The sequence below is a fragment of the Thermoascus crustaceus genome (genome assembly GCF_041956765.1).
Source record: "Thermoascus crustaceus strain CBS 181.67 unplaced genomic scaffold VTN00scaffold_6, whole genome shotgun sequence".
NCBI classification, from domain to species: Eukaryota; Fungi; Ascomycota; class Eurotiomycetes; order Eurotiales; family Thermoascaceae; genus Thermoascus; species Thermoascus crustaceus.
Window position 1 is genome coordinate 116,212 of NW_027192532.1, and position 16,065 is coordinate 132,276.

The 16,065-nt window shown below is 48.2% G+C and overlaps 6 protein-coding genes across 6 annotated transcripts; 4 read left to right on the plus strand and 2 right to left on the minus strand.

Moving 5' to 3' along the window:
* Nucleotides 1–1,882: 1,882 nt before the first annotated feature.
* On the plus strand, nucleotides 1,883–2,935 carry VTN00DRAFT_8420 (uncharacterized protein; the record flags this gene model as incomplete). Its single annotated transcript, XM_069435273.1, has 1 exon — nucleotides 1,883–2,935. One exon carries the CDS (start codon nucleotides 1,883–1,885, stop codon nucleotides 2,933–2,935), a length of 1,053 nt encoding a protein of 350 aa, XP_069285235.1.
* Nucleotides 2,936–3,640: 705 nt separating this feature from the next.
* Nucleotides 3,641–4,762, plus strand: VTN00DRAFT_8421 (uncharacterized protein; the record flags this gene model as incomplete). The annotated part of the gene is made up of 1 exon (XM_069435274.1): nucleotides 3,641–4,762. The coding sequence occupies one exon, from the start codon at nucleotides 3,641–3,643 to the stop codon at nucleotides 4,760–4,762; it is 1,122 nt and encodes a 373-aa protein (XP_069285236.1).
* A 719-nt stretch (nucleotides 4,763–5,481) lies between these two features.
* On the plus strand, nucleotides 5,482–6,417 carry VTN00DRAFT_8422 (uncharacterized protein; the record flags this gene model as incomplete). Its single annotated transcript, XM_069435275.1, has 2 exons — nucleotides 5,482–6,222; nucleotides 6,316–6,417. The coding sequence occupies 2 exons, from the start codon at nucleotides 5,482–5,484 to the stop codon at nucleotides 6,415–6,417; spliced, it is 843 nt and encodes a 280-aa protein (XP_069285237.1).
* Nucleotides 6,418–6,910: 493 nt separating this feature from the next.
* Nucleotides 6,911–8,725, minus strand: VTN00DRAFT_8423 (uncharacterized protein; the record flags this gene model as incomplete). Its single annotated transcript, XM_069435276.1, has 1 exon — nucleotides 6,911–8,725. One exon carries the CDS (start codon nucleotides 8,723–8,725, stop codon nucleotides 6,911–6,913), a length of 1,815 nt encoding a protein of 604 aa, XP_069285238.1.
* A 2,891-nt stretch (nucleotides 8,726–11,616) lies between these two features.
* Nucleotides 11,617–12,521, plus strand: VTN00DRAFT_8424 (uncharacterized protein; the record flags this gene model as incomplete). The annotated part of the gene is made up of 2 exons (XM_069435277.1): nucleotides 11,617–11,790; nucleotides 11,865–12,521. The coding sequence occupies 2 exons, from the start codon at nucleotides 11,617–11,619 to the stop codon at nucleotides 12,519–12,521; spliced, it is 831 nt and encodes a 276-aa protein (XP_069285239.1).
* A 310-nt stretch (nucleotides 12,522–12,831) lies between these two features.
* Nucleotides 12,832–14,118, minus strand: VTN00DRAFT_8425 (uncharacterized protein; the record flags this gene model as incomplete). The annotated part of the gene is made up of 2 exons (XM_069435278.1): nucleotides 12,832–14,001; nucleotides 14,053–14,118. 2 exons carry the CDS (start codon nucleotides 14,116–14,118, stop codon nucleotides 12,832–12,834), a joined length of 1,236 nt encoding a protein of 411 aa, XP_069285240.1.
* Between the last annotated feature and the right edge of the window lie 1,947 nt (nucleotides 14,119–16,065).

Here is a 16,065-nt window from a genome sequence, read left to right on the forward strand (position 1 = left end):
TTCCAAATAGTTGTGATGAGATTTATGTATCTGGCAGAACAGAAAACTGAATGAGCGCAGAGAGGCAAAGTTGAAGGTGTTGGAGGGCTGTGACATGGCAAAGCAGGAGCCGCTGCGTCTACCCCTGCGTAGTGCAACTAAGATAGCTCGATCAATCATGTTGGAAGTACAGTAGGCTGCCATATCTTTCGGCGCGCCCTCCCCTGCTATCTTCTGTCTTGGCGCCTTGCTATTCTATAGCCACCTGATTTTGAAACCATTGGCGGGTACCCAGACACTATGATAGGTCATAGACCCTAGACGAAGGCAGGCCGAGCGTCAAGGTGTATGGCTTGGACAGGAGGGAGGAACGCCGAAAGATATGGCAGTCAATTGTATAGAATTAGTCTCCTGCTACTAAGATGCTACAGGACTACTCGACCTTGTCACGGGACGATCACCCTCGCCCTTCACCCCAATCATGTACGCTCAGGAAGCGCGTCCGGAGGTACTGCTCAACAAAAGCAAGGTCATCTGGCAGAATACACTGCGGATCCGCGTCACGAGGTTGGGTAATGCTGGACCTACATGAGGTACTGCAGAAAGCTTTTAGACAGTTAAAAATGTTCGCACGTATCAACACTGCCGGCCATGGTGTTTATGGGAAGGATGATGATGATGATGATGATGATGATGAAGTTTAGGTCAGGATACCGGATGCAAAGTAGTACAAGATGGGGCGTCGAGGGATGCGATCTACTAGTAGTGCTATGGACGAAGAAGCCACCACGGACATAAGCGAATAATTCACAAACTATCAGCCTAAGCGGGAAACCGAAATTCTCTGGGAACATTTTCGCTAACTGACGGTCTTCTTGAACAGAATAATCGGAAATAAACCATAAAAAGACTCGTAGGATGATGTTTCAAATCAGGTAGTTATTGTGGTGAGTTCCAGTCTAGGTATTCATCAGATAGAGGAGGCTCGTGTTATGGTACTATGTATACAGAGTATTGCTGAAGGTAAAAGCCGTAGATACTGCTTAGGCGAATTCGCATTTCATAATCAATTTCCCCGGTAAATAGAAATGATGAATGTGGATGATAGTACCCATCAAATCGATGAATGATCCAAATTCACCGCGGTACCTACCATATTCCTCTCTGCGACCTTGCCCTTCACTTCCACATCTGGCTTGATTCTACTGTTTAGGATGCGCCACGGACGGGTTGTCGAGACAAACCGAGATGAACGCTATTCAAAATTCCGACAAGAACAGAACAAACATAGTAGAAGGACTGCCCCGAGTCGATTCTTTCAAGAATCGATTGGACTCGAAAGAAAGTGGTCGGACTTCGTCCTCGAGTAGATCCGTAGTCGCTCGGTACAGACAAAGATATGAAGTATAAGTAGACAATGTCGCATTGTACCAATAACATTCATTGTCATAAAGGCATTGTCTATTCAAGGGACAGTATCATTATTGATCACTCCATCTGAAGTATGAGACTCGGTGAATCCTACCTAGTATTGACTCCTCGATCACCGCCACCATCACCGACGGGGAAATTCAATCAATCAATCAATCAATCAATCGTCCGGCCTGCGACTGTGACACTTACTGAGATTCATCCCCCTGCGTGAACAAGACTGGGAAAGCTATCATATCTCGTCATCTGACGTCAGCGGATTCAGCGTCTAGTTACAACAACGCTATACCTGCCTGGTCTGACGAGACAGGACGCAGCCTACCATAGGTTCTGGGTACCTAGTCAAGATTGCTTCACATTCAGGATCGATTGGATTGGATTGATTGTTGCTTCCTCGTCGGTGGAGAGTGGAGGAGAGTTGAAGCCGAGCAAGAGAGTTATCTATCCATTCAACGCTTACCCGTGGGACAGGATGAAGACACTCAACCGAATCTTTCGCAGCAACGGCAGCGGTGGTAAGAAGGTCGATGACTCGGAAAAGTTACAATTCCGCGTCACTGAGAGGCCAGTAATTTCAGTGCCCTTTGTTCCAGAACAGACCAGCCATGCTCACGCTTCAGCATCACCTGCGGTGCGGCGAGCTAAGTCTCAGATAATGGGAAACAATCTTCTGCACGTAGCGGCAGACTGGAAGGTATCATCACACGGAGAACTGCATAAGATGATTATACCACCATATTATGAGACTCCGATGCCTATCAGTACCACCAGCAAGCTAAGAGCATTGCTGCAATTCGGCCAGGAGATCCATACCTCTCCGTACGGTTCAGGTACAGCTTCACATCCAACGTGCCCCCGTCCTCAGTCCCTGTCCAGCAACGATTGGCCATGGGACGACGATATGCATACCTTCCGTGATACCTTGCATGGATGCATCATTGCCAGCATGTCGGCCTGCGAGATCGGTCAGTTCTTGGAGAAGATGTGCTATGGACGGGACAAGCCACTGGATGGACTGGTGACGACCATGGCCGACGACCGGTATACGTACATGGATATTGGCCGGACGGTCCTCGATTGCTTTGGTCCCCGCGATGCACAGGACATGCCCTTGCATCGGAGGATCAATCTGGGAGACGTAGATCTGCGTCCAGGTACGGTTCAATCTTCCACGAAAAAACAAGGAGAACAGAAGGAGGAGGAGGTGGTGGTGGTCGGAGGTCCTTCCATCCAGCCTCAGCGACGTCAGAGATCGCCCCGTTCATATGGATATGAGGAGCCCAACCCAAAGGAGAGGGTGCGCTTCCTGAAAGGTGAATTTCTTGACAACTTTGCAAAAGCAGAGACCATATTTTACCCCGTTCCGCGCAGGGTAGTCGGCATAGAAGGTAAAGCGAAACTCATTACCATACCTCCGGCTCGTGGAAAACAACAACAGGAACAGAAAGCCCGAAACGCTCGCGCCAATAGGCGGTACCTCTCGAAGAGCGCTCCAACTGACACGTGCATGAAGCAATTTTCCTAAGCAGAAGAAAACAACAGAAACAAGGAGGAGCACTTTGTCTTGTCCAACGTCAAAGAACATCAAGAAGGATGGTCGGACGAGCGAGCTGTTGAATCTCCGCGGCAGCAGCAAACCTGGGAAGACCCCAAGTTCTGACATTCATTTTTCCCATTTTTCTTTTTTCCTATCTGTATCATTTTCAATTTGATAATCAGCATGCATTCGTCATGATCAGTGGCAGGGTGAACGCTGGTAACTGATGGTTGAAGTGCAACCAGACTCGACAGTCAAATTTCCTTTCTTGGCTCCACGCGGCTGTGCCCGCGGCTGTGAACATGGCCTATTTTAGGTACAACTGTACATAGGAGTAGTACTAGCTAACAGTCTCTAAAAATATCTTGCAAATGCTAAGAGCATCCGAAAATATTTGACTAGCCTCTGTAACATCAAAATGCTTAATGATAGTGCATGTGATTTTGCTACTTTGATAGGCATCTCCCAAATACAGATTAGTCCTCATCAAAAAATCACATGACGCACCCGCATGTTGACTGCGGAGTAAACATGTGACGTCATATGGCCTAGGGATCGTCCAAAGGAAGTTGTTAACACCTTTCCTCAACTGTCTAGAGATATCTTGGAGAGGTGTATTAATAGAGGCCTACTTGGGAGCATCTATTTATATATTCAGTCTTGCTATCATCTCTCTGACGTTGTCACACGACAATGGCCGGGCGTCTTCGAGAAAAGGTCCGGAGCTTTGGCCAGAAGGTCCTCGAGAACCTGGACTTGGACGACTCGAGGCACGGCCACCTCTCACCCGACTCGGATCTTCCTGGCAAGGGACTCGTCAACGATGATGAACGCGTCCTCTCTGTAACGCACGCAAATAATGGCACCTATCCTCGACTTGCCAGGCTCTCTGATGGCTCCATCCTGGCCGGGTTCACGCGTCGTGAAGGAAACCAGCGTGTACTCCACATCTCGAAGAGCACCGACAGAGGAAACAGCTTTTTCGACTGGGGCGAAGTGACCAGGGGCGTGGGTGACGTTGACAACCTGTACCTGCTCGAGGTGGCTCCCTCGACCATCCTGGGAGCCTTCAGGAACCATGACCTTGGCCCGGGTGGCCCTACGTACTTCCGCATCACCGTCTGTCAGTCGACTGACGGCGGCAGGAGCTGGTCATTCCTCTCGCAGGCGGCCGAGAAGGGTGCGCCGTTTGGTCTCTGGGAACCGTTCATGAGAATTGGATCCCGGGGCGAAGTGCAGCTGACGTTCTCGCAAGAGTTTGCCCATGACGATCAACGCACGATGCTCGTTGTGTCGCACGACCAGGGCAGGACTTGGTCGCAACCTGTGTGCATCGAGGGTGAGAAGGAGAGGCTCCGTGACGGAATGACTGGGATTACGACAACCATTGACAATGGCCGGGATGCTCTCGTCATGGTCTTTGAGACGACCAGGTACGGTACTTTCAATGTCGAAGCCGTCGTTTCCTACGACCACGGAAACACCTGGCATCATCGCCATGAGGTTTACGTCCCACCGCGTGGACACAATGCAGGGTCTCCACAGATTGCTTCCTTTGCTGATGGCTCGTTGGCCGTTGTTTTCATGACCGACGAGGACTCCGAAAGGGTTGAATGGACGAAGCATGCCTCGATCAAGGTCGTCTTTGCTGGGCCTCCGAATAACGGAAGGATCCACTGGAGCAGGCCCGTCCTTGTCTCACCAAAAGACAGCTGCTGGCCGGGCATTATGGCTCTTGACCACCGTACGGTCTTGGTCACGTACGACTATGGCGGACCTCGAGCTAAGTCAATTACCTGGGAGCCAAGATACTAAACCTTTTCTCTTTTTCTTGTCCCGCTTGCATCCTGTGCCTTATGGATAAGGTATTAGAGCATTATTAAAAAAAGCCTTTGGATTTTAAACACCTTACAATCACTCATTCTACTCTTGTCATAGGCATTCAAATTGTAAAACTATCCGTTACAAACCCCAATGACTGCAGTTGAAAGGACGTAGTTCTCTTCCAAGATAGTCACGATTCACGGTTCACAAGGATCTAGCGAGGCAGCCGTGGGAAATAACAGGGTTTGTGCAGCTCTTACTGAAGGAGCAAGGTCAATTGCAGTCGGGAAAGAGGCCCGGATGAAAGGAAAACATATTTGACAAAAAATAAGAGTGATTAGAAAGTGCAATGGGGTCATGGACGTGACGATCTAATCCCTTTTCTGGTTCTACGGTTATGTCGTCATAGCCGCGGCTGTGCCCGCTGGCTGTTCAAAAAAAAGGCTATGAACGTGATCTATTTGAAATGCTGTGCTTAGCCCACAAATCTAAACTCTCTGCGTATGGTCTAGTAAAGATTTAAGAATCTTTAAATCCCCTTTCTAAAAGCACCTTGGGAAAAACCAGTCAAACACAAGCATTCCAACATAAGTACTATTTACGATCCTCTATTACCCATGAAGTTGTCGCATCTACCACTACCATCCCTTTCATCATCATCATCTTCTTCTTCTTTTTCTTCTTCTTCTTACAAGAATACCACCAAAAAAATGAAAGCAATGGACCACGACTCCCTCGACTACCTCGAACAGATCCACCTCCCCCCAGCCCCGCATCCAATCTCCATCCGCAAAGAACACATCACCCCCTCGCAAACCATCATCAACATCAAGCAACACGACGACGCCTACCTCGGGCGCGACTTCACCATCCGCGACGCCTACAGTGGCTCGAAACTATTCACTGTCGAGGGCAAGTCTCTCAGCAGCAGCCAGCGGCGCGAGTTCCGCGACGCATCGGGGCTCCCGCTCTTCGAGCTCCGGAGGCGGAATTTCACCGCAAAGAACGCGTGGGAGCTGAACCTGCCTGGTGGTGGCCATGGCCATGGTAATGCTCGTCGCCGCAGTTGGACCGGGAGAGGAGGAGAGGATGGAGACGAGGAAAAGATCCTATCGACCAGACTCCGGTGGTCGTGGACGCGGGATAAGCTCGATGTTACCTTGAAGCGGGGTAATGCTACTTCTTCTGGTGCGGGGACGCCGCCTCTTCCGGCTGAAGAAGACACCAAGGGCAGAAGCGAGGATAAAGGTGCTGAAAATGGAAACGAGGACATCACGCTCGAAGTCCGCGGGCAGGATCCCTGTCACGTCACGACACACGTCAACGTCGGAGGACGCAAGATCGCGCATATCCGTCGCGTCTGGGGCAAAGGGGACCTCACCGTTAAAAATTGTCCAGGGCACCGGTCGGAATGGGACGCTGTTGTGGCAGAAGGGGTAGACTTGTCACTGGTGAGTTTTATACTCTTATATCTGCCTTCTCTCGATGTACGGAGTAGTAAAACCTCAGAGCTTCTGGCTGATCAAATTGACTACTACTATTAGATCTCAGTTATTGTCGTCATGCTGGCTGAGCGCATTACGAGCACCGGTCATGTACCGGGCTCGGGATCGACTAATTTAATGATGCATGTTGACATGTCGTGATGTTGAGTTGAAGACGGTAGATCTCAGGGATGCTATTCTACATACAAGTGCATACATGGATGACGATAGACGACGATGATACCCGTATCATTATATGTACGATTTTTCTATTTTTCTTCTTTTTCTCCAAGTCTCGCCTTTGCGGCCATATATTCACAGAATAATCTCAAAGGAATTATACGCTGCACAAAAACCTGCTGTACTGATAAACTGTGGAGAAGAAAAAAGAAGGCTTGGTTTTCCCTGGATATGAAGGCCGCCTATTGGCAGAGATGCTGAAGACAATAAAGGAAGCTCTTAGACAATATAATCTGGCATGAATATGTACCGAGAAAATAAAGAATAATCACGAAAGGTGATGAGAGGGAATCTTGACAAAAACGCCGAGGAAATAGATAGAAAGGTAAGAGCGGATAACGGAAGCTAACGCACATACAGGGAGGTAGAGCGTTAAAGGGAAAAGTAACGTTGTCCCAGTTTTTTTAAGTCTCGATCATCCTAGCTGATACTTGCCATCGCCACCCCTCATCAAAGCCACCATCAACCGCTCAGCGGCTTCATCCATATCGACCTTGGTTTTGATCGTGCCATCTATCTCCTTCCACTTCTGCTCCGTCAGACCAGCAAAGATCGTAGCCAAACTGCTGGACTTGAACGGTATTAGCCTCCTTCGCGCCGTGCGCCAGATAATCGAGAAAACGAGGACAAAATCTATCGCCAAGATCGCAATGGGTAAGATAAGCCAGCAAAGTTGAACGCTCATAAATGTCTGGCTCTTGAAAGCGGTTCCGTTGACCATGCTGGTGCCTGCTGATGAGTTGTCCAGTCGCATGCTTCTGGTAATGCTCGCGGCGAGATTGTCCAAGAGGTCGCTGAGAGTCGTTGTCGAGTTGTTGCCAGGACGGCCTGCCGTCATGGCTGTGTAAAGAGCCTGCATCGCGTCGGAGGTGTATGACGATTCTCCGATTCCGCCTGTTCCATTTCCAGTGAATAGGTCTGATAGATAGTAGCTCATCGCGTCTTTGGCCTGGAATGGCACTGTAAAAGGCCCATCATGCCCTGGCATCGGATCCAGAGTCACTGCGCCTCTAGCATCCACAGAAGCCCCAGAGCTGTCAGCAGTAGAGGAGTTAGGGAAGGTGTACAAGATCGACTCGTTAAATGTTCCCGAATTGACGGCAGCTTGATAAGTTTTTACGCAGAAGTATAGCGTGCAGCTGTAGGCCGTGGGGGGCTCCTGACCAATTCCATTGTCAGGGATTGCTAGGACCTGAAGCCCAGTAATGCCACTCGGGTAGACAGGAAGGCCGGGGAATTTGTATCCTGTAATGGATTTAAGGAAAGCGTTTGTAGATAACCCTCCAGAACTAAGCGAGACTCCATCGTCTGGGAGTGACATGTTGCAAGACTTCATCATCCCTGATCCGGTGCATTTCCTCTCAATGGAATCAGTGCTGTTGATGCATTGACTGCAAACGCCCAAAGAAGAGAAAGTCGGCCAGGTGCAGTTCCCCGTTGGACAATCCGGGCTGATACTGAAGAGCGACTGATCGGTGTTGAAAATTCCGTTGTAGATCGCCGCCTTCATTGGAAGGGTAATGTCCTTAATGGCCAGGATACTTCCGAACGAGTAAGAATTATACGAGATGCTCCGAGGTACGGTCGCGCCGCCTGCCGCAACCAGCCGGCTTTGATATGAGATTATCTGCTGCGTAAAAGGGTCAATGGCTAAAGCAAGAATGGTGAGAAATGCAGCTGCTGATGCAAGGATCCCGCCCCTTGTTTTCAAGAGGAACTGTAGGCTCCCAAACGATCCACGGCTTGCAGAGTCGAAAGCCTCAAAGTCTGCTAATCTCCTTGGTCGTTCTGTAAACCAGATCCACTTTGCCTGGCTAATGACTTCAGCGATTGGCATCATTAGCCCAATACCCAAAACCTTCGCAAAAACCGATATTAAAGAATTCATTGTGATTCCGAAGGGCCAGTCCGGTAGGGGTTGCCCGTTGTATTCCAGCAGGACCACAATAATGGCGACAAGAGCCAAAAGACCGATAACCAAGCTCAGTATCTCAAGGAGCCATGACTGGAAGACGTAGCCAAGGAAGGAAGTACCCCGCAAATTCGACTCTTGAAGCTGTTCTCGATTTCGTTCGGCGTCCAGATCGATAGTATACACAGAGGCCCTCGGGTATGATTCCGTCATACTCTTAGGTTCTTGGGATTCCTTGTTAGTAAACATTTTGGATGGTGCGGGCGGAGGCCGTTCGAGCAGTTCAAAGTCCGTAGACTTTGGTCTTTTCGATGTCATAGTGTAAGGTATTCAGACATGTGGGTAGCGAGAAGTCTGTTTATACCTGGACGAGGCGGCAGCAGTCGAAGGAGGATCTGTTTAAGGTCACGAAGCACAAAGCAATGGAAACGCAAAAAAAATGTATTCGGAGACGCTTCATTGGGTGGCGAATTCCGTGCCCCTGAATGGAGCAGAAATGCATATCTGATCGGACCCTTCAGTGGTGCTGTCGATCTCCGAGGTTTCCTATCCGGGTGTTAGAACGCCGTGCCATACTTGAAATATCTCAAGCCTGTTCGTGCCTCGCCTTACCTGATAGGACGTGGCATCAGGAACACCAATCACTGCATGCACTTTTGCAGGGTTTTTGTTTTTGTTTTTTCCTGTGACCTAGTCAATGTTGCAACCAATCCATTTTAGCCCCCACGCTAAGCTTCTTAGTAAACTGCAGCTAAATCGACCCCTTAAGGCTTAGTTAACTAAAAAGCTTAGACAGAATCAATCGCTCGGAACTCAGATCTCGCGTGGCCAGTTGCTGCTTCGGTTATCGCGTGCTACGACGCGTGGTACTGTGGTAGCATCAGATAAACATTCGTATTCCCGACTTCATCTTCCCAGTTTTGAGGATGCTGCCAGATAACTGCGTGTAACTCTCCTCCGTCAGGCTAAATTTTAGAAGAACTGAATAGGTACCTAAGTGGCACGCAGGTCGAGTTAGCTTAAAGAAGGTTAATGCTGCAGCATTTTCGGTTGCAATTTGGACAAGCGCGGATGTCATTTAAGTTCGCGGAATCCTAAGGTTGCTTGCGGATGAGGAAAAGTTTGCGCTTTCCACTCCCGAGATAATGCTTTCTCCCTTATATTCAGCGTCCATAATCATGCAAGGAAGGGCACGCCGTCTTTTGCCCTTTTCGTCCCGTGGAGGACGCTCGTTCAGAGTTGGAATTGTCCGCAACTGTATGACAGAGGAAGTTAAGTACTTCATAGTCCAGTTGGTTCAAAGATGGAAGAGTAGCACATTGGAAGACGTTTTCTCGGAACCAAGCCAGTGTCTTGCGCGCTACATCTGCAGGAACTCATCGTAGCAGCTGAGATGCTCCAATGAACTTGACAAAGTGGCAAATGTACAGGGGAAGCGCTCTGGTAGAGGATATATGATCACGTACTCGGGAAGAGAAAGCTGCTCAACATGGGGAATTGGTAAGCAAACATCCCTGCCACGTGCTGAGGCCTTAGGCACGCCATACACACGACATGTCAAAAACCTAGTCTAGAAATACAAAATAGAAAGTATCGATTTATTTATTTCTTACCCATGTGATATTATCTATCTTGACGTCTCAAACACCGTGGAAAGTTGCCACAAAAGAATTCATTGTCATTCCTATATTTGATATCTCCAATCGTCAGATCTTGCGCAATTCCATATACCGTTATACTTGCTAACCTGCACATTTCTGTTTTCCCTATTCCTCTGAAAGTAAAGTCACCCGAGTAATGGACCTTTTTCGATCACAGAGGGTGTCTTCCATGAAGAGTCCGTAGTAAAGCTTTTGTATCCCAATCCTTCGAACATGCCCCTCTAGGTCAGCAGCTGAGAACCAGAGGTTCCCCGATTGCAAACTAAAATTTCAAGGCTAAATGGTCGAGGATAATCTTGGAGCCTGGCTTGAAAGCTAGGCCGATGGATGTCCTGCGTTCATAGGCAAGTAAAGGGTCAGCTATGGGTGGGTGTATATATTGCTATACATGTAATGCAAAGGACTCATCGATGAACATTCCTTCTTCCCTTTCCTTCTCAGTTTGGCTGGCTATAGAATACCACTAATTGTCCTTTGGTATCGGTCTAGAACTGGCTCAACACGACTCTACTCGACTTCGCTTTGGTTACAGGGCCACAAAAGACATCGAGATACGAAGGTTTGAAGAGGACATGAAGAAAAGTGTTGTTATCTTCCCAGCTTCAAGCAATGAGGCTGTTGCTAACTGCAGTCAATAGGTGTAATGCCTCTTGCCAACTTGATGGTTCTCATTTGTGCTCTTATGTCTTTCAGAGGCATTAACCTGCAAGCAAACATTAATGATTCATTCAAGGGACCTCTTTGATCCATTATCAGTACCACAACCAGGAAACTGGTCCATACCTGCAACCAAGATGGAATTAACTGTGCAAGAGAGTGACCAAATGAGTCTTTACCTACCCGCCTAGGCACGTGAGTAGGCGGGCCCTGACTGAATGAGTGTCTGAATCTTAGGCAAGCAGCCACAGTTAACAGAAGCATTGTCATCCCATCTTTTTGTTCTTTATAAGCTAGAGATTATTACCGTGCTGAAAAAAAGAGGGACCAGTTCTACCACAGAGCACAGCAAAGATATCTGATTCAATCATGCAAAGGTAAGAGACCGCCATGAGCTGCAGGACGCAGGCATGTCAGTTACTGACTGATAACACTAATAACGGGAATAGCATCCAAGAGGCAGAGTCAGAGACAGAAAGACCAGGACAGAGCTTTAGCAATTCATCTTCCAACTCTCCTCTCAGCCCAAGCTTCAGCGACACTTCTCAGATCCCAGGCCGAGGCCCAGAACCAGGACACCTGGATCTGAACCGGAATATCTTTCTGGAGCCACATGAGGGATGGCAGATGGATAGTATTGAAACACGTCTATGTTGGGGGTTCACATTTCACCCTGTCACTTCATCCTTCTCTTTATCATCGCGGCCACAGAATGATTCAAAACCAATTGAACATTCTGCTTCGGTATCTCACCACAAGGAGAACTCCAGTGGCATTTGTCTTCACAAGTCCTCTCATCCATCAAGTCCAGATTCAGATCGCAATTCACCACAGTTATCTACACTCGCTGGCAAAGGTATAACAGTACCAAACACCTCTCACCTTGGACATATGGAAGGATTCACACCACTTTCTCCTCTGCCAGAAATAGAACACACAAGCTTTGAGGACGTCCTTCGCGAATTCTCCCAATGCGCTGTCAAAGACCAGCAGAACAATGACAGTGACTACAACAACGAAGACAACAGCAGTGACGGTAACGATGACACTGCGTCCCTCCTCAAGGTGAGTCCAGCCGGCATTATGCCGTCCGTGATCTCAAGTCCAAGTTGAACCTAACTCTCAAACCGGTTATGAAGGAGAGCGACAGCGAGGACAAGAACCACGGCTTCGGAATATTCAGCCATCGACGTATCCCCAAACGCAACTCTCGCGCCAAACCCCCAAAAGACCCATCGCGTCTTCATCCGTGGTGGGTGACCCGTGAAGAAGCCCAGACATTGAAGGCGCAGCAGAGAGAGAAAGAGAAACAACGGCGGGAACGGTCTCGACCTCGGTCCCGATCTCGGTCCCGGTCTCCATCCTCCCGTCGCCGTCGTCGTCGGGGTGGAGAAAAGGAGAAAGAGGAAGAGAAAGAAGGAGATAAGAGCAACAGCGCCGAAAGTAAAAATAACAGGTCAAAATCCAGGCAGAAGAAGCAGCGGAACATCGCCACCTCTCCAGATCTGCCTTCGATCTCAGAAGATAGGACCTTCGAGCTTCAACAGAACCGACGTTCGCTGTCCTATTGCAGCCTACGGACCCTATCCCTGACTTCGTTACTCCCGCCTCCATCTTCTGCTGCTCCCGCTAACTCTTCCCGTCCTACTATCAGGATTGTTACTTCTACTGACAATGGTAACGACATGACAAATGGTGACCGGGAGCCGACCAACTGCCAAGAAATGATGGAGGTCAATAACAAGGAGAACAAGCAAAAATCATTTAAAAGGTTCTGGGAAATGATGAAGAGGTAAATTGATATCTCGAGGGGGGAACTAGTCCCTCATATCTTGAGTCTATTGAAACAAGCGATACTCATGAGAAAAAGTCTTCCTGTCCTTTACTTCGAGAAAAGTGGAATGTTATGATTTAACCGCAAAGGTAGTATCTAGTATTTAGGGCTAATGTATACATTTAACGGAACTGCTAACATGACCATCTACTTAAACTGCATCGGTACGAAGGGAGACTGGTAATGATGTATCTGAAGCAGTGTCAGCATCTAACAAATTCCTATACCAAAGCTGGACGGCAAAAGATGAATAACGATGAACACTAAGAATTTCAGCGAAATTCAATGTTTTCCTTGATTATGGACGCATCCGATTGAGCGGACCCCCTCTCAGAGCCACTTCTTGACTTCTCTTCTCCAAAAATAAGGTCACGCATACTCTTGCGTCGTTTCCCTTCTCGCTCACGCTGGGTAGTCTCAGGCTGTGGTTTTGTATCTTCCCCTGCAGATGATGATCCACGTGAGCCTGAAACTTTGCCTTTCCGTGCACCCTGTGATTCTTGTGAGGAAGCGGTCTGTACTGGAGAAAGGGGGTTTTCCGCCGGCTTTCTATAAGTGTCCAATTCAGCGGGTGCGGATGCGGACGACTCCGAGCTTCTTAGCTTGTTCCACACCCTCCTGAGTGTCATACTCCGTTCGAGTTGTCCCAATCTAACTTTCCCACCGGATCTGACCCTGGAAGTCGTATGCTGTGGATGATGGTCGAGGGCGATAAATCCCTTTCCACTCTTCTCCGAAGAGAAGCTGTTGCAGACTTCGAACATCATATTCGGCAAACGGAGACGTGGACGTGATTCCTGGAAAATCTCGTGGCTTGCATTTAGGCTATGAGAACGCTCTGGGGGTTTGACAAGGAGTCCGTTTCCCGGGAACCTAGGAGTTTCGTGGGGATTTTGTCCGTACTCTGAGCAGCGTCTGATAAATGCGCTGAAGTTTGCTGCTAAAGTTACCGAGCACAGAGGAATAAACGCGAGGTTTCCGGCACCTTTGGGTGTCGCCTTACTTTTGGCCATGGTTGGAGAGGCCTCGATTGGAGAGTGGAATGAGATCCTGGCACAGAGAGCCCACATGTCTGCATACATGCGACAAACGACATAGACATCCCCATGCACGAGCTCAAACTCATCTTGGGCTAGCACATCATGATTGAGAATAGTGTAAATGGGATCGATGCAGATGACCAAAGAGCCTTCTTGCATTGCCCAGGTCTCACCGGGCCCCAATCGTATGTCCATGCAAAGCCTCAAACGGGTGCAATCTGCGACAGCTTTCTGTAACAAAGGCATTTCTCCTTTGTTTCCTTGCTGTGATAAGTCTGCTGATTTCCTATTCCCCTTCGAAGGGTCCGTGGAAAGAGCCTGTCTCAGCGACAGAAGACTTCGACCTGACCCACTGTCGTGCTTGACAAAATTACCGCCCCATCCTGGATCTGTACTTATCTCCTATTCTCAGTGTTAGCATGCCGGCAATGAAATAGACATGGGGAGACCAACTGGCAATGTTTCATCGAGATACAGCTTTTGAAGATCGTCGTTTCTACTGTTTTCGACATTTGCCATAGCGACAATCAAGGGCTCCTCGACGTGGTTCGTATTTAGAAACTTTAACTGCTCTTCATACTGTCTCATTGAAACTTCCGACACACTCCGCGGTAGATAGGAACCGACACATGAATTCAAGGTTTTGTCTCCGAGGCATTTCCCACAGATTTGTTCCTTGTAAACACAAGATTCACAACATCCACAGCATCCTCTAGCCTTGAGACTGTTAAGAAGAAGGCAACGTGAGACAACACAATTGTCTGCTGTTGATAGGGCACTGTGCATATGCTGGCAGGGAATCCAGACCGGAGGACGATGAAAATATACGGCATGTCGACGTTTCTCAGTGATCGATCGCTCGAGAGAATCGGTTTCCGATACATCACTATCGTTATCGGTAAGACTCGTCAGACCATAATGACTTGGAAGGAGCACTTCTGGGGGCTGCGATAATGCGTTGCGTCAGTCTTTTTTAATTCGACCCTCAAAGTCGGGAGGCTTCTCACTGGCAGAAGTCCAGCACCATGGTCAGCTATAGGTGTTGGACCGCTGAGAGGACAATGTGAGGTACGATAGTCTTCCGGTTCTTTTCTGAGACTGTTCGTCAGGTCTTTAAGCGGCATGATCGACAATACTGTTGCTTGCTATTATGACTGCGTTTCAGATGTGGTGAAACAGATACATTTGTAAATGTACTGTGTAAACGAAAATCAGGCAGGCCAGAGGTGACAGAAGAGTTGATAATATGTGTGCCAGATGGAGATCCTCGGGGGAACTCATGAGACAGGAAACACGGACACTGTGTCGCTGCTTCCATGCCAGTAGAGAGTGTCTACATAGGGAAAACGGTTGAAAGGGGAAAGACCACAATAGCTCCAGTTCGGTAGCGGAGCAGTGTCCTCTAAGATGACATTGAGCCGTTTAACCCTTCCAAGAGGATTTAATGTTAAGCCCATTAGAACGTGGCGAGGACAAGAGACGCTATGTACCGAGTAGTCCCTATAGAATACAGATATCAAGAAATGTAGATACCGGCTTGGTACACTGCAGCGCATCCCTTCCAAGAGTTAGGTACACGTGGGACTTCCAACTTCGTGACAAGGTCTGACTCATTTTGAGACGGTGTTTCTACGTTCCGGGGAAATATACCTAGTACTTACTAATCTTATGAAAGGCAGTAGAAGGTGATAGCTCCAATGCCTCCAGATACTAGGTAGAAACCGAATCTTTAGGGCATCGGCTACACGACTTCATTGTTATTATATCCCTGCCAGCCATCCCAGTATTATACATAATCACATCGTGTCATATAGAATACTCCCCAATTCTCAGAACGTAACTGCAGTATATAATAGCTATTTCTGGACTAGGAACTTGAAACGGATTATATCGTACGAATTATTTGGCAATAACATTTTCAGTCCTGTTGAAATTACCGTGTTTCGTTAATTGACTGCTACTTTTAGCGCTAATATGAGGCTGTGTTAATCTAAAAAGGCTGCCTACTCCAGCCTTCGAGAGTAGTCTATGTAGGCTCCGTTGTCGGTCACAACCATTGGCTTCTGGTGACCCCATTCAAGTGATTAATCTTCGCTAGAAGAATTGCATCCTGGAAGTCATAGTTCGACTACTGTATGTCTGCATACCGCGGGTGTCGCGGCTTTGGAAATTAGAAGGGCCATGTTTGGAGCCCTGTATTTACAGCATATACTGCATTTTTCAGGAGGAGACCCGCAACAATAGTCAACGTGCCCATGTCGGAAGAAAGCAAGGACTGCTACTTTGAGTTTGGAATTGAGGTCGAAACGACCGTAGATCAACAGCCTGAGGTATGTGTATATCCCTTAGAAAGATGCGTGAAGACTTTGAACTGGTTTATGTTTTGCTACTAACACTAGTTAATATATCTTCAACTTGGTAACGTAATCAATCACCGAGCGAAACACCCCACCAAACTACGCGACG